The sequence below is a fragment of the Rhinopithecus bieti genome, unplaced genomic scaffold, assembly GCF_001698545.2.
Source record: "Rhinopithecus bieti isolate Rb0 unplaced genomic scaffold, ASM169854v2 scaffold_41913, whole genome shotgun sequence".
NCBI classification, from domain to species: domain Eukaryota; kingdom Metazoa; phylum Chordata; class Mammalia; order Primates; family Cercopithecidae; genus Rhinopithecus; species Rhinopithecus bieti.
The window spans coordinates 355,909-379,001 of record NW_016818964.1 but is presented as its reverse complement, the minus strand read 5'-3'; the positions used below and the strand labels follow the sequence as shown (position 1 = coordinate 379,001).

Here is a 23,093-nt window from a genome sequence, read left to right as displayed (position 1 = left end):
CTTTTGCTTGGACATAGATTTAGATAGATCAGGTGAAAGAGGAAAATTGTTTTAGTTATACTGCATGTGTATTTATTAGAATATAATAATGAATAAACTTTCCTTTAAGATACTTAGTTTATTTCCCTATCAGCTTTTTAATTTCATCTCCATTTCTCCTAGTCTGTTTTTATTTATCCCTGTATTCTGCTACCTCTCTAACCCTATCTCCTTTACCACTCTCTCTTTACATTTTTTAAATATGCTTTTTCTTTACTTTTCAAATTGACCAAATTGTATGTATTTATTGTATACAATGTGATGTTTTGAAGTGCCTATACATTGTGAAATGATTAAATCTAGCTAACATCTGCATTACCTGGCGTAGTTATTTTTGTGGAGAGAACATTAAACATCCAGCCTTAGCATCTCTCAAGAGTACTGCAGATCTTCATTAGCTGTATTCACATGGAGTATAGTAGAGCTATTCAACCTATTTCTCCTATCAAAACTAATTTTATATTCTTTGACCAGTGCTCCTAAATTTACTCTGCTTCTCTATCTCAATCTTTTTCCCCTTTTCTCATCTTTCATCCTTTTTTCAGTTTCTAACTTTCACTGTTTCTTTGAACATTTTTTCTTTTCATCTCTTTTCTTTTACATTTTGTGTTTTCCCCTCTCTCCTTTTCTTACCTCTTTCTCCATCCTTCTTTTTCTTCTTTGATTTCTCTGCCCTTTTGTACCTCTCATCTTGCTGTCATCTGCATTTCTCCTTCCCTCTCTCTCTGCTTCATTCTGCTCTTCCCCTCTTTATTTCTTATCTCTCTCTCTCTGCCTCAACTCACCCTCTCTCCTGCTGTCTAGTCTCCACTCTCTATTTCTAGGTTTGCCCCCGGCTTTTTTTTTTTTTTTTTTTTTTTTTTTTTTTTTTTTTTGACTTTTCCCTTTTCATCTCCCTTCCCAAACATTTCTTCCTAATTCTATGTGCTTTTGTCTTAGGTTTCTTGCTGTTTTATCAGCAAATGTCCTAGTTTACCTCTTTCTTTTTTCTTTTCTCTCTTTTTTTGTTTTTCTGTGTTTCTTCCATGTTGCTGTTCTTTTTCCACACTGTCCCTTCTCTATCTCTCTCCCCCCATAAACACCCCCCCCTTGTTACTCTGTATCTATCCACTCAATCTTCCATCTTATTTTTCGTGAAAGAAAATTGAGAATGGAATTTTCTTTTTTTCAGATTTTAACATTGAGATTGTTCATTTAGTAATTTTAAACATATAATTTTAATAACTTATACATAAGTTATACAAAATTTCATATGGTTAGAATAATCTATCTTCCTCTTAAGTATTTTTGCTTCAGAATCCTCATTATGTCTTAAATGGACAGATAATGTGGTTTATTTAGTAATATCTAATGGTATTAAACATGACAAGCAGGTTAACTTGTTTTCTATTCTACCAACAGATTAATATTAAGATTGGAAGTTTGTATCTTTTGCTGGATATTGGAAATTGAATGTAATGGCAACAGAATTTATAAAGAGTTGCTGTGGAGGATGTTTCTATGGTGAAACAGAAAAACACAACTGTGAGTTTTGTTTTGACTTCAGTAACATTTATATAGCACCTCCTTCATTTGTGGCATTTTGTAATACAAAGAATTAGGCATGTTTTCCAACTTCTTGGGGGAGGCAGAAACATAAGGCACATTAAGTAAGTATTCTATAACTTCAAGTAGTCTGGAGTATAGGGGAGAGAGAGATTAATTCAACCCAGGGTATATGTAAGATATTACCATAAAGAAGATTGCATTTGCTATGGAAATCTGAATAGGATTTTAGCAAGCTGGGTGGGAAGAAGGAAGAGAAGCTGAAAATTGGACATGGGCATTACAGGTGGATGAAATAGTACAGGCAAAGGCAGGGAGGGAAGAGAAGTGTGTTTGGGAGACAACATATTCTGACTGATGTTTTGATTTAAATAGAGACTATCTACAGTATTTATATAACATTAAAAGTGCCTTGAATGAATAAATGATCAATGGGGAAGAGACCCATAACTATGAAGACTCAAATTTATTAAGGACCCCTGGAGAGTTCTTTTTCTATTGCATGGCTTCCTTATCTCTTCTCTGTCACTTTTATTTCCTAATCTATAGCAGAGCTTCATAGTATATTTGAGTATGAAGGCTTCTTTTTTACATTAAAACATTTCATAAATTTCTACAGAATAGTACTTGTACTTTCAGTCTACAGGTAGCATTATATATATATATATTATATATATATATTATATATATAAAATAACTTACCTCCCATCTTAAATCATGTAGCTTAGGAATCACATATGATTCTAAAGAATGAATACAATGGGTCATAGAAACTACGCCTGGGATAGCTGCCATTATGAAGTATATCTAGGGTCAGAGTGCATTTTATTTTGTGATTTGGTTGTGATTTTTATAGGCTTGGGAACCTTTAGCTTCCTTGTAGTGTTGCTCTATGTAATTAAGACTGATGTTAACCAGTAGTACTGACAAGAATTGCTTTTGTTGACAGTAGTTTTAAATGACTAGATTTTTACTCGAAAGCACTGTATAACTGACTACAAAATAAAATTGTTTTCCGTCTGTGAATTCTTGTGGGAATAAGACTCTTGAAAGCTGCTTTTACCATTATGATAAGTTAATGCACTTTAACAATAGTGTATTAATTGCTCAGATACTGTCTGGACAAAATTAATGTAGATTCCGCAAGTGTTTGGTAAGAACCAAGAGTAGTTTATGTGTCAGGAATTTTTTCTAAAGTGGTTAAATAAATATTGAAGTATGCTAGGTTTAGATTATTATATGTAACCTATATTCATATTTGTGACTTTTTTCTTTTCTTTTTTCTTTTATGTGCAGTTTCTGTGGAAAGAGATTTTAAAGCAGCAGTCCCAAATAGTCAAAATGCTACTATCTCTGTACCTCCATTGACTTCTGTTTCTGTAAAGCCTCAGGTTGGCTGTACTGAGGATTATTTGCTTTCCAAATTACCATCTGATGGCAAAGAAGTACCATTCGTGGTACCCAAGTTTAAGTTATCTTATATTCAACCCAGGACACAAGAAACTCCTTCACGTATGGAAGAACTTGAAGGTAAACAATAAAATAGCAGGATTTAAAAATCGATATGTAACATTTAAGTGCTGTTATTTTGCTTTTATATTTTAATACAAAATTCTTATAAAATTTTTTTATTTTACTTTTATATTTTGCTCTTTATGTAGAAGAACTTAAGGTGCAGTAGTTTTAAAAGGTCCTATTTTGAAATCTGATCATAATACAATAATTTGTAGATTTGGCCTTTTTTCAAGAAATAATATATAATTGGCCCTCCGTATCTGTGGGTTCCACATCTGTGGATTTAACCAACTGCAGACCAAAAATATTCAGAAAAAAAAAGAATGATTGCATCTGTACTGAACATGTGCAGACTTTTTCTTGTCATTTTTTCCCCTGAATAATACAATATGACAACTATCTCAACAGCATTTACATTGCATTAGGTATTATAAGTAATCAAGAGATGATTTAAAGCGTATGGGAGGATGTGCATAGGTTGTGTGCAAATACTGCACCGTTTATATAAGGGACTTGAGCATCCATGGATTTTGGTATCCATGGAGGGCTAGAACCAATCCCCCACATATACTGAGGGATGACTGTAATTACAATACCTCAGTTATCCATTACATGTCTAGAATGAAAAAGTAAAGGAATTATTTTGTATTGGTTAGTAAACATAGAAAACATGTTTCTTATTTATTGTTTTCTAATATTTGGTTAATAGTCACTTTTCCTTCCCTCCTTTCTTCACCGGTCTTTACTTCCCAGTCTAAATAGTTAATTGAATAAGGTAGATCCATTGGCTGAATGTGGCTGAATGTAGAAGCCAAATTATTAGAGAGAAGATGAAACAACATGTAGCTCTTGTCTTGTTTTTTTAAAAACAATTTGTGTTAGTCCATTGAAACACCGTAAGTCACAATGGCTTTTTTACCCTCAAAATTTTATTAGAACAATTTCAAACATACAGGAAAATAAAAAAAAACTTAATAGTGAATACCTGTATGTCCACCACATAAATTCTGCCATTAACATTACTTACTTTACTTGCTTTATCAAATATCTGTCTACCTATCCATTCTTCTATCCATTATTAATCCACTTTTTGGAGAGGAATGAATTTCAGAGTAAATTGAAGACACCAATATATTTCCTTGCAAACGCTTAAACATATATATCATTTACTAGGTTCAACGATCTCTTTACAGTTTTCTTCTTTTGGCATAAATTTTACACACAATGAGCTGCCCAAGTGAATGTCTATAGAATTTTGTATTTGTTGAATTTTAAGTGTATATTTGTTGAATATTGACAAAAGTATCTGTCAGTGTAATCCGAATCTCTATCAAAATCTACAATATTTGTCCACATATTTTTTGTCTTACCTTCTCTCTTTTCTTCTTCTGGGATTCCAATTATACCTATGTTGAACCTTTCGATATTGTTCTATGGGTCTCTGAGACTTTTTTTTTTTCAAATATCTTTTTTTCTCTGTTCTTTAGATTCAATAATACTGATCATTTTTTCAAGTTCACTGTCTCTTCTGTTATCTTTAGTCTGCTGTTAAGCCTATTCACGAATTTTTTATTTTAGACATTGCATTTTTTAGTTCTAGAGTTTACATTTGGTTCTTTGTTATAGTTTTCCTCTACTGCAATTTCTTATTTTTACATTATTGCAAACCTGTTTTCTTTTATGTTTTTAGGCTTTAAAATCTTTATCTGCTCATTTCAGCATCTTGATCATCTAGGTTTGGATTCTGTGGATTGTCCTTTTTCTTGAAAATAGATCACATTTTCCTGTTTCTTTGTATATGGAATAATTTGGGGTTGTATTCTTGATACCAATATCAAAAATATTGAATGTTATGTTGTGGAGACTCTAGATTCAGTTATATTCCTCTGAAAAGGTTCCTTCTTTCCTCCCTTTCTCCGTTCCTCCCTTCTTCTCTTCTTTCATCCCTCCCTTCCTCCTTCCCTTTCTCCTTTCCCTCTTGATATGGTTTGGATGTTTGGCCCCACCAAATTCATGTGATTCCCAGTGCTGGAGGTGGTGCCTGATGGGAGGTGTTTGGATCATGGGGGCAGATCCCTCATGAATGGTGTAGCACCATCCCCTTGGTGATAAGTGAGTTCTAGCTCTGATTCATGTGAGATCTGGTTGTTTAAAAGAGTCTGGCACCTCCACTGCCCATCTCTTGCTCCTGCTGTTGCCATGTGATGTGCCTATTCTTTTTTTGCCTTCTGCCATGATTGTAAGCTTTCTGAGGCCCTGATTAGAAGCAGATGCTTGCACCATGCTTCCTGTACACCCTGCAAAACAGCGAGCAAAGGAAACCGCTTTTCTTTATAAATTACCCAGCCTCAGATATTCCTTTATAGTGACACAAACAGACTAACACACCTTCCTTCCCTTCCTTCCTTTCTTTCTTCCTCCCTTTTACCAGACAAGTAAACTGGTTGGACTTAAACTACAAATCTTGTCTTGGGTGGCAGCTCTAGGGTGGTAGTTCAGAGATGAGACAGATATTTGAAAAGGCTTTATTTACAGAATTTGAGAATCTCTCCTTTCCAGGATTCCCATCTTACTTTCCTGCAGCTCTGATTTCCTTGAACTCTACTTTGTGCCATTACCTTTTTCCCCAGAGTCAACTCCTGTCCAGATCTGCATTATTTTCTTTAGTCTTCATTGCCTTCAGGGTTTTTATTTTCTTGCTTTGTTTTAGTTTCGATCTAGAGTTTATTGTTACCTACAAGAGAGTTGGGTCTGGTAGGAGTGATTTTTTAATTTAAATTAAAATTTAAATCAAAATTTGTTTTTTTGAGACAGAGTCTCACTCTGTTGCCCAGGCTGAAGTGCAGTGGCATGGTCTTGGCTTACTGCAACCTCCACCTCCTGTGTTCAAACAATTCTCATGCCTCAGCCTCCTGAGTAACTAGGACTACAGGTGCACGCCACCACACCCAGCTAATTTTTGTGTTTATAGAGATGGGGTTTTGTCATGTTGAACAGGCTGGTCTCGAACTCCTATTTTCAAGCATTCCACCCACCTTGGCCTCTCAAATTGCTGGGATTACAGACATGAGCCACCATGCCTGGCCCAGTTTTAATTTTTTAAAGAAGAGAAAAGATGAACCCAGTGCCTGGCCTATCATATTACTTTGCGCATGTCAATAGTGTTTCTCAAAAATAATTTTAAAAAGTTCTGGCTTACAGAATATGTAATCAATTGATCTTTCTCTTTTTTTCATACTTGTTAACAACACTGGGATTAAACCACACAGTCTTATAAGTTGTTTTATCCACATAATATATTGTGAATATTTCATATTTGTTGCTTTTTGATGAATACATAGTATTTCTTCATATGGATATATGATAATTTGTTTAATGAATTTTCTATTATTAAATAATTTTGAGTTTTTACTCTATTATTTTCACAATCAGAAAAAAGATAAGAAATATCCACCTGGCAGTATGTGATAGTTTTTCTTATGTTCTTGACATTGTGCTCACTAGAAAACATTGCTTTTTGAGTTGAATGAGGAAGAAATTGGTTAACTCCTAAATTATAGGTCCACTGAAGAAGTGGTAAAACCATCTGATTTTTATATATTAGAGAGAAAATTACTTTTATTAGAGTCAAGAAAGTAAGGTGGGACCTAATTATAGAAGTTAAATATGTGTATGTATGTATGCATATGTGAATGATGGGTTGAGAAAAAAGATTTTGAGTGAATAGGGCAGACTGCTATCAATAATGATTAAAATTGTATTGCAAGCACAGTCGTGAATCATTTAACAATGGGGATATGTTCTGAGAAATGTTGTTGTTAAGCTATCTTATAATTGCATGAACAATGTAGAGGCACTTACACAAACCTAGATGATGTAGCCTACTAAACACAGGCTATATGGATACCTTATTTCTCCTAGGCTACAAACCTATACAGTATGTTACTATGCTGTATACTATACTGAATACAGCATTCAGTACAGTAAAAATATGGTATAAAAGATAAAAGATGATACACCTTGTATTAGTCTGTTTTCATGCTGCTGATGAATAACATACCTGAGACTGGGTAATTTATGATGAAAAAGAGGTTTAATGGACTTACAGTTCCATGTGACTAGGAACGCCTGACAATCATGTCAGGAGGTGAAAGGCACGTCTTACATGGCAGCAGGTAAGAGAGAATGAGAACCAAGCGAAAGGGGAAACCCCTTATAAAACCATCAGATCTGAGACTTATTCACTACCACGAGAACAGTATGGGAGAAACCACCCCTATGATTCAATTGTCTCCTACCAGGTGTCTCCCACAACATGTGGGAATTAGGGGAGCTACAATTCAAGATGAGATTTGGGTGGGGACACAGCCAAACCATATCACTCTGCCCCTGGCCCCTCCCAAGTCTCATGTCCTCACATTTCAAAACAATTATGCCTTCCCAACAGTCCTCCAAAGTCTTAACTCATTTCAGCATTAACTCAAAAGTCCACAGTTCAAAGTCTCCTCTGAGACAAAGCAAGTCCCTTCCACTTATGAGCCTGCAAAATCAAAAGTTAATTACTTCCTAGATACAATAGTAGTGTAGACACTGGATAAATACACCCCTTCCAAATGGGAGAAATTGGCTGAAATGAAGGGCTAAGGGCCCCATGTAAGTCCACAATGCAGCAGGGCAGTCAAATCTTAAAGCTCCAGAATGATCACTTTTGACTCCATGTCTCACATCCAGGTCATGCTAATGCAAGAGGTGGGTTCCCATGGTCTTGGGCAACTCCACCCCTGTGGCTTTGCAAGGTACAGCCTCCCTCCCAACTGCTTTCACAGGCTGGCATTGAATGTCCGTGGCTTTTCCAGGTGCACAATGCAAGCCGTTGGTGGATCTACCATTCTGAGGTCTGAAGGACGGTGGTCCTCTTCTTACAGCTCTACTAGGCAGTGCCCCAGTGGGGACTCTATGTGGGGGCTTCAATTCCACATTTCCCTTCCACACTGCCCTAGCAGAGGTTCTCCATGAGGGCCCTACCCCTACAGCAAACATCTGCCTGGACATCCAGGCGTTTCCGTACATCCTCTGAAATCTAGGCAGAGGTTCCCAAACCTTAATTCTTGACTTCTATGCACCTGCAGGCTCAACCATGTGGAAGCTGCCAAGGCTTGGGGCTTCCACCCTCTGAAGCCATGGCCTGAGCTGTACCTCGGCCCCTTTAGCCATTGCTGGAGCAACTGGGATGCAAGGCACCAAGTCCCTAGGCTGCACACAGCAGGGGGGCCCTGGGCCTGGCCCATGAAACCACTTTTTCCTCCTGGGCCTCTGGGTCTGTGATGGGAAGGGTTGCTGCAAAGGTCTCTGACATAGCCTAAAGACATTTTCCCCATTGTCTTGATGATTAACATTTGGCTCATTGTCACCTATTCAAATTTCTGCAGGTGGCTTGAATTTCTCCTCAGAAAAATGTGTTTTTTTCTATTGCATTGACAGTCTGCACATTTTTCGAACTTTTATGCTCTCTTTTAAAACTGAATGCTTTTAACAGCAGCCAAGTCACCTCTTGAATGCTGTGCTGCTTAGACATTTCTTCCACCAGATACCCTAAATCATCTCCCTCAAGTTCAAAGTTTTGCAAATCTCTACAGCAGGGGCAAAATGCCACCAGTGTCTTTGCTGAAACATAGCAAGAGCCACTTTTTCTCCAGTTCCCAACAAGTTCCTCATCTCCATCTGAGACCACCTTGGCCTGAATTTCATTGTCTATGTCATTATCAGCATTTTGGCCAAAGCCATTCAACAATTCTCTATGCGGTTCCTAACTTTCCCACATCTTCCTGTCTTCTTCTGAGCCCTCCAAACTGTTCCAACCTCTGCTTGTTACTCAGTTCCAAAGTTGCTTCCACATTTTTGGGTATCTTTACAGCAGCACCCCACTCCTAGTATCAATTTACTGTATTAGTCCATTTTCATGCTGCTGATAAAGACATACCCAAGATTAGGTAATTTATAAAGAAAAAGAGGTTTAATGAACTCACAGTTCCAGGTGGCTAGGGAGGCCTCACAATCATGGTGGAAGGAAAAAGACACATCTTACAGGTAGCAGGCAAGAGAGAATGAGAGCCAAGCAAAAGGGGAAACCCCTTAAAAAAATAAAACTGTCGGATCTCTTGAGACTTATTCACTACCACAAGTACAGGATGGGGGAAACTATCCCCATGATTCAGTTATCTCCCACCAGGTCTCTCCCACAACACATGAGAATTACAGGAGCTACAATTAAAGATAAGATTTGGATGGGGACACAGCCAAGCCATATCACACCTGTATAGGGCATTTACCATGAATGGAGCTTGCAGGGCTGTAAGTTGTTTTGGGTGAGTCAGTGTGTGAGTAGTGAGTGAATGTGAAGACTAGGACATTATTGTATACTACTGTGGATTTTATAAATGCTGTATACTTAGGATATACTAAGTTTATTAAATATATTTCTATTTCTTCAATAATAAATCAACCTTAGCTTACTGTAACTTTTTTACTTTACGAACTTTTGTTTGTTTGTTTGTTTGTTTGTTTTGAGACAGAGTCTCACTCTATCGCCAGGCTGGAATGCAGTGGCACGATCCTGGCTCACTGCAACCTCTGCCTCCCAGGTTCAAGCGATTCTCCTGCCTCAGCCTCCCAAGTAGCTGGGACTACAGGCATGGGCCACCATGCACAGCTAATTTGTATTTTTACTGGAGATGGGATTTCACCATGTTGGCCAGGATGGTCTTGATCTCTTAACCTTATGATCTGCCCACTTCGGCCTCCCAAAGTGCTGGGATTACGGGCGTAAGCCACTGTGCTCGGCCTAAACTTTTAAATATTTTGAAACTTTTCACTTTTTTGTAATAACACTTGGCTTAAATACAAACATAGTGTGCAGCTATACAAAAATATTTATATCCTTACTTTATAAGCATTTTCTATTAAAAACTTTTGTTTTACTTCTTGAACTTTTTTGTTAAAAATGTAGACACAAACATCCACATTAGCCTAGGCCTACACATCTTGATGACAATCATTGCCATGTCAATAGACCATAGGAACTTTTCAGCTTCATTATAATCTTATGGAACCACTGTTGTATATGTGGTCCATAGTTGATCACAGTGTTGTTATCTGGAAAAGTACTGTAATTTAAACCTTTGTAGATATTAGCTTTATGTCTACGTATTATTCCCAACATGATTATTAACCTTGAAAGGAATTTGACCTATATTTTATCCTTTTTAAATTATGAAATACTGTACACATAGAAAAATGCACAAAACAGAAACATATAGCTCAGTGATTTATTACAAAGCAGAAGACCCATATAGGTACCACCTAGGTGAAGAAATAGAGTAGCACTAGTAACCCCAAAGCTTTTCTCCATTTTTTTGCCTTTCAGTCACCCTAGAGTGTTCAGTATCACAATTGTTACAGTCATGACTCTCTTGCCTTTCTTCTTACCACCTAAGCTCATATCCCTGAATATTGTAGTTTAATTTTTTCTATTTTCTGAACTTTATATAAAATAAACAATTTATTCAGTCTGTATTCTTTTGTTTATGGTTTTCTCATTCAACATTATGTTTTTGAGATTCATTCAAGTAATTGTCAGTAGTTTTAGTTTGTATGTCTGTGCAGTAAGTGTATATTATAATTTGTTCTGTATTCTAAATGGCATAGTGTACAGTAGTGTTTCTGTGTAGCATACTATAAGGTATTTTTATGTAGTAAATATATACTACATCTGTTTTACTGTTGATGGGATTTTGAGTTTTCCAATTTTTTGGCTATTATGGGTAATAATACTTATGAACATTCTTATACCTATCTCTTGGTGCATATGTACAAGCATTTCAGTTGTGTATATGTTCAGAATGGCTTGTTGGGTCATAGACTATCAATATCTTCAGCTTTAGAAGAAATTGCCAAACTCTTTTTCCATAGTGATTATATCAATTTACATTTCCACTAGCAGAGTATGATTGTTTACATTCCTCTACTTTCTTGTCAACACGTGCTATTGTCAGTCTTTTTACTTTTAACCATTCTGGTGAGTGTGTAGTGGTATTTCCTTGGGTTTTCAGCTTATTTTTTCCTCATGACTAATGAGATTGATAGTCTGTCTTCTGAAGTGCCTATTAATGTCTTAAGCCAATTTATATATAGTCTCTTCTGTCTTTTTCTTAAATTGATTTGTAGGCGTTCCTCATGTATTCTGGATATGAGCCCTTTATGGCCATACCACCCTGAATGCTCCTGATCTCATCTGATCTCCAAAGCTAAGCAGGGTCGGGCCTGGTTAGTACTTGGATGGATATGAGCCTTTTGCCAGTTATGCTTGTTGCATATATCGTCTTGCACTCTGTGGGTTACCTTAAATAGTCTTTGACAAATGGGAATTTTAAATTTTAATGCAGTTCAGTTTATTAAAATATGTCTATGATTAGGCTGGGCGCAGTGGTTCATGCCTGTAATCCCAGCACTTTGGGAGGCTGAGGCAGTGGATGACTTGAACCTAGGAATTCAAGACCAGCCTGGCCAACATGGTGAAACCCCATCTCTATTGAAAATACAAAAAATTAGGCAGCGTGGTGGCGGGTGCCTGTAATCTCAGCTACTTGGGAGGTTGAAGCAGGAGAATAGCTTGAACCCAGAAGGTAGAGGTTGCAGTGAGCCAAGATTGTGCCACTGTATTCTAGCCTGGGCAACAGAGTGAGAATCAACTTCAATAAATAAATAAGTAAATAAATGAAATTATATATATGATTGATGCTCTTTATGTTCCATTTAAGAAGTGCTTCCCTGTCCTAAGGTCATGATAACTTTCTTATAAGTTAACCTGAATATAGAAGCTTTATTGGTTTGCCTGTAATATTTAATTTAGATCTACAATCCCCATGGAACTAATTTTTTGTGAATATGTTTAGTTGAATGCAGGCTTATTTTTTCCCTATTGATATCCAGTTGTCTTATCACCTTTTAGTGAAAAGATCATTCTTGTGCAGTGCCACCTTAATGATAAATTAAGTGTTCATGAAATGGGTATCTGTTTCTGGGCCTTCTCTTCTTTGCCATTGATCTCTTTTTCTATCACTTACCAATATTATATTCCTAATTCCCAGTAGAGCAAATCTTTCAGTCTTGTTTTCTTCTTAAAGATTAAGTTTTGGTTATTTTGGTCTTTAGTGTTTCCATATAAATATTTTAATTTTATTTTGCTATTTGATTTCCAACTTAATTGCATTGTAGTAAGAAAATGTACTTTGTATGATTTCAATCCTTCCAAATTTGAGAGTTTCTTAGTGTATCTCAGCATGTGGTCAATTTTAATAAATGTTCTACGTCTTCTTGAAAAGGATATATCCCCCCCCCACCCAATCTTGTAATTTAAAAGATGTTCTATATACAAGTAGAAAAATAAGAGGAAACTCAGATCACAAAATACAGAATTGTCTATGGGGCAAAGAAAAATGCCAGAAATATACCAAATTGTCTTAAGTGCAGGCTTCATGGCTGATCCTTGGCATAATACTTCACACAGAACTCCGTAAATATGTGCTGATATTTTTAGCTATCAAAGGCATGTGATTTAGTATTACTTGAGACAAAATATTTTTTCTTTTGCCCTGGGTGTACCAGCTGTTGGCTAATAACTCCAAGAAAAGGATATTATAAACTTTTAGAAACATTTGCTTTCAGCATCTGCCAGAGCATCTTTTGGAGATCGAAAGGTAGAACTTTCCAGTTCATCCCAGCACGGACCCAGCTATGATGTGTATAACCCATTCTATATGTATCAGCACATTTCACCTGATTTGAGTCGACGCTTTCCTCCCCGTTCAGAAGTGACGAGACTGTATGGATCGGGTATGAAAATTTTTTCTGCTTTTCCTCTTCGTGTTTCTCTTTAAGAAATTTAGAAATCAAATCTAAGATCTGGGAACAAATGGTTCTTACTATTAAAAGCAATTTAAAAATAAGAAAAAAGCAAGCTTCATAAATGTGATAAACATTATGACATCTCTCTAGTATTATGTCTAATATGAAAATTGAAAGGTTAATAAGTTACATCTGTTGGTAGTTTTACATTCCATTTAATTTTCCTTTTTTGAAAGAAGCTTTGGTTCAAGAGATCTTTTGTACAACATGGAGACTATAGTTAATTATGATATATTCTTGAAAAGTGCTAAGAGAGTGGATATTAGGTGTTTTCAAAACACTTTGTTTTCATTCAAAAGTGATCACTGTGAAGTAATACGTTTGTAAATTAGCTAGATTTAATCACTCTGCAATGTATATATACTTTAAAACGTTATGTTATTCATGATAAATACATACAACAAAAGAGAAGGGAGTTAGCTGCATACCAGGTACAAGGGAAGAAAACATGAAAAAGCAAGAAGTTTAGTTTTCAGATTATTTTGTCTTTTTGTTGTTGTTTTCAGACAGAGTCTCACTTTGTTGCCCAGGCCGGAGCGCAGTGGTGCAATCTCAGCTCACTGCAGCATCAACCTCCCAGGCTCAAGTGATTCTCACACCTCAGCTCCTCCTCACCCCTGCCCCCTACCCCAGAAGCTGGGACTACAGGCACGTGCCACAACACCTGACTCATTTTTTTGTATTTTGTGTAGAGACGGGGTTTTGCCATGTTGCTGAGGTTGGGCTTGAACTGGGCTGAAGCAGTCCTCCTGCCTTGGCCTCCCAAATTGCTGGGATTACAGGCATGAACCACTGCACCAGCCCAGATTATTTTGTATGCATTTCACTTGTCATCTGTATATTCATAAACTCTATAACAGCCATTTGTACATAGATATTTGTACTAAATACAGTAATATTTTTTCATTGTCTGTATTCAGTGAAAATGATGAATTTAGAAACTCATGGTGTGATGGGAAATATAAACAAAGAAACTGCTTAAGTGATTATAGAGCTTTTGTAGTTTCATATTTGAGACTGTGAATTAGAGTCTACCATGTTCATCTGTGATTCACAAAATTCTCAATTTTTCAGGATATATATGTATCTATATCTATATATCTCAACCACTGAATTTAGGGTGAGGTACTGAAAATAAAGAAGAAATACTTATTTAAGGGCCTGCCTTGCGTTCACTACTGTGCTTGAATATACAATTGGCATACAAAGTTCCTTTCTTCACAGATCTTACAGTGTAGGAGGGAAACTAAAAATACAGACTAGAAATATAGGAGCACATGGAATTGAGTATTGATTTTTAAAAGTAATACATGCTTATTAATAATAAATAATTGCATTACACTTAATACAGAGTATTTACTCTTAGATTATTTTTATTGGATCAAGGAATGGGGAATGTAAAGAAAAAAGTGAATTTTCCCTATTTGATATTTGATGTGGATGTGAAAATGTATTGTTTGATTTATGTTTTCTGTTTCCAACAAAATAAAATAGTTGGAAAATTTTTTTAAGTTAAATATTTTATTAGAAGGCTTTATCTCTTCTGTAGATTTACACGTAATATTCATGATGTATTGCTACAGAGATTTAGTTCATGGTAATTAAGTAGAATTCCAGTGTTTCTTAAAAATATATACTTTTTTCATATCCCTTTGTAGTTTGTGATTTAAGGACCAGCAAACTTCCCGGTTCCCCTGGGCTAAGCAAATCTATGTTTGATCTTACAAGCTCATCTCAGCGATTCATCCAGGTGAATTAGCTACATAAATTTAATTATATGTGATAATTTCCTTTCAAATTAAAAATTCAGAAATGTGTGAATTATGTTAGGAATATGTTGTATATTTTTTGTAGATGTATCTATTCTGATATCTGAAGAATAAATAATTGCTATTTCCCATGTGCATTATTTTAGAAAGCTGTTGTTATTTGATTGCTAAAAGGCAGTAGTTTTTCTTTTTTCAGTAAATTTTATATCTCAGTTGGTATGCTCTCAGGGAACCTTGAAACAGTTGGTATTTAAAATGGTATAATTAAAAGTGCTTATTAATTTAGCTTTTCTTACTGAATATAACCAGCTAGTTATTAAAATCATATTTCTTTTGAGATGTAGGACTTTATTCACTAATATTAACACTGCATCCTCTTGGTTTTGAAAAGGAATTAAGAATTATTTTGATGTTTTAAAAAATGTTTCTTTTTTATTACAAGTAAGCTGTAGTTATTTAAAATTAGGAAATAGAAGTAAGCAAAGTAGAAAGACAAATTCCTGTATTTCCTATAACTCAGGGTAAATGCCATGTGAAAATATTGTTATGTGTACTCATGGTCTTGTTTCCATGTGAATATATATACATGTATTTTATAAAATGGAAATATATTCTAGATAATCCTTAATCCTCAACTGAGTTAACTTTTTATAGATTTAAATTTTTATAGCAACAGTTGTTTAACATGCATCAGAATTGTTTGGAGAGCTTGTTAAAACACAGGATGACAGGCTTCATCCCCAGAGTTCTTAATTCAGTAGCTCTGCAGTAGGGCCTGAGTTTGTATTCCTACCAAGTTCCAAATGATACCGATGCTGCAGGTTCAGATTGACTGTGCTTTGATAATTGCAGCTTTACAAGTTTTTCCATAGCAGGCTATTTCTAAATAAATTCTCACTTTCATTAATACTCTCAGGTATGAAACCTAAGTAGTAACATCTTTCTCCTTATTACAAAACCAAATCAAAAACAGCAAAGGCTTTCCAGTATATTATCTTGTAAGATGTTTAAGATATTCCTAACAAATGCCAAAACCTTTTTTCTTTTTCACTACCTGTAAGTGGGAAATTCTGACCTGTAACACTGTCAAAATAGCATGCAGTTTGTTATGAGGATGGATATTGAGGCATATGTATCAGAATCCTTAAGGTTTCATATGCAATTTCTGACTAAAGAATAATTTTATTTATAGAGACATGATTCATTGTCCAGTGTACCCAGTAGTTCTTCTTCAAGGAAAAATTCTCAGGGGAGTAACAGAAGCCTGGGTAAGGAATAAAGTATCCTATTTTTATACTCTTAAGATAATTATTTCTAGTAACTTGAAATTGTATATAAGGTGAAAAACTCTAGATGATTGTATCTACTATGTTGATATAATTAAGTCTAAATAAAACTATGTTGGTAGTGTTATCAGCATATGGATACTCAGGTCGCATGGTCCATTTCTGTGTTCAGGTACAAGTGTGACTTTTTAAAAAGTGAAGCAGTTGAGTATCTTTTGTTTGTAGTAAAGTGTGCTGGTAAAGGAGCCTCCAGAAGAATACAGTATAAAGGCCATATATATATTATTTGGAAAGATTTCTCTTAGTTTTAATGTAAATCCCTGACTGCAATTGGGTTAAGTTTTAAAACCATGAGACCTTTTATAGCATATATCTTCCCTCTAGTGCTTCAATAAAACATTGAAGTGTGATTTTGTCTTCTTAGATTGTGAACTTTAAAAAATAATTGTAGCATTTAAAAATTGTGCTCTTAAAATTGGATTGTATCAAAGCTTAATTGGGTTAGAAGGATTGCATGGTATTTGAAACATCTTTGTCCTTTTATAATTCAGATACAATTACTCTATCAGGAGATGAAAGGGACTTTGGGAGACTGAATGTGAAATTGTTTTATAATTCTTCAGTAGAACAGATCTGGATCACAGTTTTACAGGTAAATTAGTATAGTTAATACCAGCTTTATTACAAAATTGAATATTTAGACATTGTAAACATTTACTGTTGCCCTTTTCTGGGGAATGGGCCAGTGCCACCTTTGAAATTTGGAATTCTTTAATATTTTTACAGAAAATAGTATTTAATAAAGCATCTAAGAAAAAAAATCTGTAGTATGATGGAAGTTTGTGTGCTTTTAAGCTCAAGAGGGAAACTGACATGACATCTAGAATATTATATGTCAAAATTTGCTTAATGAGGTCTCAGTAGACAAGTTTATTTTATAGTTTTATCTAAAGTCAGTACCTCAAGAAATACATCAGATGTTTGTATTATTGTTGGGTCCTTTGTAAAATTCAACTGTATTTTTAATTTTTTTAGTGCAGAGATTTAAGTTGGCCCTCTAGTTATGGAGACACTCCTACTGTTTCTATAAAAGGAATACTTACATTGCCCAAACCAGTGCATTTCAAATCTTCAGCCAAGGAAGGTTCCAACGTAAGTGGCTGTTTGTGTTTGAATTTCTTTTCTGTTTTTCTTATATTTGTCACTTTTACCCATGTAAACAAATCAGAATAAGAAAGTCTTTTATCTCAGGGAAACTACAACTATGTATTGTTGCTTTTCAAGACAACTTTGAGTCTCAAAATATTTGATATTTCATTGTCTAGTATTAAGATGCATTTAAAAGAATATCTTATTCACTAGAATATATAGAAGATGAACAATATCTAAGAAACCTATTTACTTTTCTTGTGTGAAAGGAAATAAATCTTGGCTTCCCTTTCCCCAACCCACTTTGGCTTTGAAAATAATTTCATGATTGCAATGAATTTCTTTTAAATACTTCCAATTAGTATAACAGAAGGACTTACCATCCTGAGTTTGGTTTTGTAGATTCTAGATTTTACATTAATTTGAATACATGTTCATTTCTGTCATTTGTTATAGGTTAAAAGATTATTGTTTTCTATGCAAATGAAAATATATCTTCTAAAAGACATCATTTTAAAATAATATTCAAATGACTAATAAACAAAAAGTTTCTTCTCACTATTAATCATAGAAATACAAATTTAAACTGCATATTGCTTTCCGTTTCTTCCTCTTTCTTTCTTTCCTTTCTTCTTAGAATTAGGAAAAATTTTACAGGTATTCTAGAACATACAACTTCTTAGAAATTATCTTGACACTACATGTCAAAACCTTAAAATATTTACACTTTTAAACAGTAACTCTGCTTTGAAACTGGAAATTATTTTGTGGAAATAATCTAAAATACAAACAAAATATATAAAATATTCTTGGAAGTTTTGTTCGAAGAAAATTGAAAAAAGTCCAAACATGTCATACAGAGGAATGGTTGAAAAACCTAATGGTGTACCTATGTGCATTGGTTTCCTAGGGCTACCATAACACAGTACTATACCACAAACTGGGTGACTTACAGCAACAGAATTTTCTCTCTTGCAGCTTTGGAGAAAGTCCAATATTAAAATGTCAGCAGTGTTGATTCCCTCTCTAAGGGAGAATCTGTTCCATGCCTCTCTTCCAGTTACTGTGATGGCCAGCAATCCTTAACATTCCCTGGCTTGTAGATCACTCCAGTCTCTGCTTCTGTCTTCACATGGCATTATACCTGTGTTCTGTGTATTCACATGGCCATCTTCTTAAAAGGATACCAGTCATTAGGGGTCCACCCTACTTCAGTATTACCTTTTCTTAACTTCACTGATCACATCTACAGTGACCCTCTTTCCAAATGAGTTCACATTCTGAGATGCTGGGGCTCAGGACTTCAACATATCTTTTTTAGAAGGGTGTAATTCAGCCCATAACACCATGTGATAGAAACCTAGGTAGCTATGAAAACTAATGTTTAGGAAGAGTTTTTAAGGAGCTGGAAAAACATTTTTAATAAATGAAAAAGACAATGATCAAAATTGGGGTGTGTGTGTATGTGTATAGATGTATGAATGTGTATATATATATATGTGTATATGTATATATTACGATTTCACTTTATGAAAATATGTATCATCGAAAGTTTAGCTAAAAATAAACCTTAACTCATTATAACCTTGACACTCATAGATGACTACTTTCTAAATTAAACAATTTTACTTTTGATTTTCAAATAAAACTAATTTAGCTTAGGAAAAGTTAGGAAAATGTTCCCATATTAAGACTTGTATGGAATCTTTCATTTTGCAATTTTATTATTACATATAAAGTTGTTTGGGAGACTCCTATTTGGCAAAATATGGAAAGTGTGAAATGAAGCATCACACTTACTTAATTTGTAAGCTCATTAAACATTTTGTGTGTAATATATAATTGGCTTGATTCTATGGCTTGAGACTCTAAAAGAAAAAGATAGCTCAGTAGTTGTGAGACCCCCAGAAAGACAATTCTGGCTATACAGAGAGACATAAGCTATTACAACAAGAGTAACAATTTGGGCACAGTATAGGCATACTTCGGGGATACTGTAGATTCAGTTCCAGACCACCACACTAAAACGAACATTGCAATAAAACAGATCACATGACCTTTTGATTTCCCAGTGCATACAAAAGTTATCTTTATACTGTAGTCCATTAAGTGTGCAATAGCATTATGTCTAAAAAAGTAATTTACACACTTTAGTTTAAAATACTTTATTTCTAAAAAATGTTAGTGATCATCTGAGTCTTCAGAAAGTTGTACTCTTTTTGCTGGTGGAAGGTTTTGCCTTGATGTTGATGGTTGCTGAATGATCAGGGTGGTGGCTGGTGAAGGTTGAAGTGGCTGTGGCAATTTCTTAAAATAAGACAGCAGTGAAGTTGACCACATCTATTACTCTTCCTTTCACAAAAATGTTCCCTGTAGTATGTGATGCTGTTTGATAGCATTTTATCCACAGTAGAACTTCTTTCAAAATTGGATTCCATCCTCTCAAACCCTGCTATTGCTTTTCAGCTATGTTTATGTAATGTTCTGAATCCTCTGAATTCATTTCAACAATGTTCACAGCATCTTCACCAGGAGTAGATTCCATCTCCAGAAACTACTTTCTTTGCTTATGTGTAAGAAGCAACTTCTTATCTGTTCATATTTTATCATGAGATGGCAGCCATTCAATTGCATCTTCAGGATCCACTTCTAATTCTAGTTCTCTTGCTGTTTCCACCACATCTGCAATTACTTCCTCTGCTGAAATCTTGAATCCCTCAAAGTCAGCCATGAGGGTTAGAATAAACTTCTTCCAGATTCCTGCTAATGTCCTTATTTTGATCTCTTTTCATGCTTCATGAATTTTCTTAATGGCATCTAAAATCCTGAATCCTTTCTAAAAAGTTTTCAATTGCTTTTGCCCAGGTCCATCAGAGGAATCACTATCTATGGCAGCGATAGCCTTACAAAATTTATTTTTTAAGTAATAGCACTTGAAAGTTGATCCATGGGATGCAGAATGGATATGTCTGCAGACATGAAAATAAATAACATTCATCTCTGTATACATCTCTGTCAGAGCTCTTGGGTGACGAAGTACATTGTCAATGAGAAATAATGTTTTGAAAGGAATCTTTTTTTCTTTGAGCAGTAGATCTCAATGGTAGACTTAAAATATTTAGTAAACCATGCTATGCTTTAAACAGATATGCTGTTATCCAGGCTTTGTTGTTCCATTTATAGAGCACAGGCAGGGTTAATTTAGTATAATACTTAAGGGCCCTAGGATTTTCAAAACAGCAAGTGAGTGTTGGCTTCAATTCAAAGTGACTGATTGCGTTAGCCCCTAACAAGAGAGTCAGCCTAGTCCTTTGAAGCCTTGCAGTCAGGCATTGACTTCTCTGTAACTGTGGAAGTCCTAGATGGCATCTTCTTCCAACAGAAGGCTCTTTTGTCTACATTGAAAATCCGTTGTCGAATGTAGCCACCTTCTTAGCTAGATCTTCTGAATAACTTGCTGCAACTTCTACATTAGCACTTGCTGCTTCACCTTGCACTTTTATGTTTTGGAGACTGTTTCTTTCCTTAAACTTCATGAACCAACCTCTACTAGCTTTTAGTTTTTCTTCTTTAGCTTCTTCACCTCTCTCAGCCTTCATAGAATTGAAGAGAGTTAGGACCTTGCTCTGAATTAGGTTTTGGCTTAAGGGAATGTTGTGGCTGATTTGATTTTCTGTCCAGACAAATAAAACTTTCTCCATATCAGCAATAAGGCTGTTTCACTTTCTTACTTGTATGTTCACTGGAGTAGTACATTTAATTTCCTTCAGTAATTTTTTCCTTTGCATTCACAACTTGACTAAGTGATATAAAAGGCCTAGCTTTTGGTCTGTCTCGGCTTTCGACATATCTTCCTCACTAAGCTTAGTCATTTCTAGCTTTTGATTTAAAGTCAGAGATATACGTTTGTTCCTTTCAGTTGAACATTTACAGGGCGTTTTCGGGTTATTAATTGGCCTAATTTCGACATTGTTGTGTCTTAGGAAACAGGGAGGCCTGAGGAGAGGGAGAGAGATGGAACAGCTGGTTGCCAGAGCCATCAGAACACACACCTTTATCGATTAAGTTGTCCATCTTATATAGGTGTGGTTTGTGGCACTCCAAAACAATTGCAATAGTAATATCAAAGATCACTGAGCACAGGTCACCATAACAGATATAATAATAATGAAAAAGTGTGAACTATTGTGAGAATTACCAAAATGTGACAGAGACATGAAGTGAGCACATGCTGTTAGAAAAATGACACTGATAGACTTACTCAACACAGTGTTGCCACGAACGTTCAATTTGCAAAACATGTAATGTCTATGAAGCATATTAAAGCAAAGTACAGTAAAATAAGGTATGCCTGTATTCAAAATATTTATGCTAGTTGCCCAGATACCTTGCCTTTTCAAAAGGAATAAAAGCTCCTTTCTAAATGTATGCATTAAAGATGGAAAGAAATAAGTGTATGGCAAAGAACAGTCTAGTGTCAAGAACATGTTAGCCCATAGTAAGCCAAGGATTTAAAAATATTAAAAGTAACAAGAGCATTTAAAAATGTTCTGAGGCTGGAAAACACTGACTTGCTGACTGAGATGGGTGATTAGGAGAGAAGGTATAATTTCAAACTCATATTTTCCTTTGTCTTCTCTATCAAGGAGTTAGTTTTTCAGATAAGAAAGGGTGGAATAAATGTCACCAGAAAGGAAACTGAAGCCTAAGATAGATGCGAAGATTCGTTAGACAAAAAATAACTCCTTTAAAGAAATAATTCAAGTCTCTTTATGTGAACAAGTTAGATACTGTGAACAAGAGAGTGCTTGCATGTGAGATTCTTGCACCGCTCTCCTGAACTGTTGAAGAATGGTGATGATGACAGGAAAGATGCCAGAACCAAAGATGGAAAAACAATTAATTTTCAAAAAGGGAAAGAGCTGTATTGTGGTGAGCATGGTGTTGATATGACCCGAATTCCTAAATAATTTAAAGGATGATTTGTCAAATTAAGAAAGGGAGTATCCAGGATAAACTCTAGAAAAGCAAGTCTTGCCATTCTTATTTTCACTCACATTAAAAAGATGTTTTGTTGTAAAGAGAATTAAATATACCTTTTCTAAATATAAAATAAAATATTATTTTGTATTGGCATATAAGCCTTTTATTTATATATTTTATGTTTTCTTGTTTTTTTTTTTAAAGGCTATTGAATTTATGGAAACGTTTGTATTTGCTATTAAACTTCAAAGTCTTCAAACCGTAAGGCTTGTATTTAAGATTCAAACCCAGACTCCCAGGAAGAAAACCATTGGAGAATGCTCACTATCACTCAGAACCCTTAGCACACGGGAAATGGATTACTCTTTGGATATAACACCACCTTCAAAAATTTCTGTAAGTGATAATAGTATATTAAGAGTATTTCATACTTTTAGAATTATTTGGTGGATGGGTTTTTGTTTGTTAGCAGATAACCTGAATAGAATATTAGAGGATCTGGAAGGCTCTCAAGTAGCAATAATATTATTTCCAAATGATATTTTAGAAATTATTGATAAAATGTTAACAGAACTGTTTTCTTTTTCTGTTGGAAAATAACCTCAGGGTTACCTTCTCCTAGCACATTTCTTATTAATATTTTATACTTCAGGGAAAATAACTTTGAGGTATGAATAACCTTTTTTTTTAAAGATTTTTTAGGTAGCTGATAACTTAGGAAAAACAAAAAAGAATCATAAATTCCAAACTCAATCAGAGATTGCCCTGAAATAGATTAGAAAAGTTGTTTTAACCATGAGTAAGCTATACAGCAGCTCATAAATTGATTAGAAGTTTTTACAGC

General features: G+C 35.0%; 1 protein-coding gene across 1 annotated transcript in view; it reads left to right on the top strand.

Moving 5' to 3' along the window:
• TC2N (tandem C2 domains, nuclear) overlaps positions 1 to 23,093 on the top strand; it is a 62,292-nt gene that overhangs the window by 25,117 nt on the left and 14,082 nt on the right. The window contains exons 2-9 of the mRNA XM_017857909.1: positions 1,441 to 1,563; positions 2,881 to 3,114; positions 12,823 to 12,990; positions 14,721 to 14,812; positions 16,024 to 16,099; positions 16,669 to 16,769; positions 17,153 to 17,269; positions 22,454 to 22,645. Coding sequence (XP_017713398.1) covers positions 1,497 to 1,563; positions 2,881 to 3,114; positions 12,823 to 12,990; positions 14,721 to 14,812; positions 16,024 to 16,099; positions 16,669 to 16,769; positions 17,153 to 17,269; positions 22,454 to 22,645 — 1,047 coding nt within the window. The 5' untranslated portion in view covers positions 1,441 to 1,496. The remainder of the gene's footprint in view (positions 1 to 1,440; positions 1,564 to 2,880; positions 3,115 to 12,822; positions 12,991 to 14,720; positions 14,813 to 16,023; positions 16,100 to 16,668; positions 16,770 to 17,152; positions 17,270 to 22,453; positions 22,646 to 23,093) is intronic.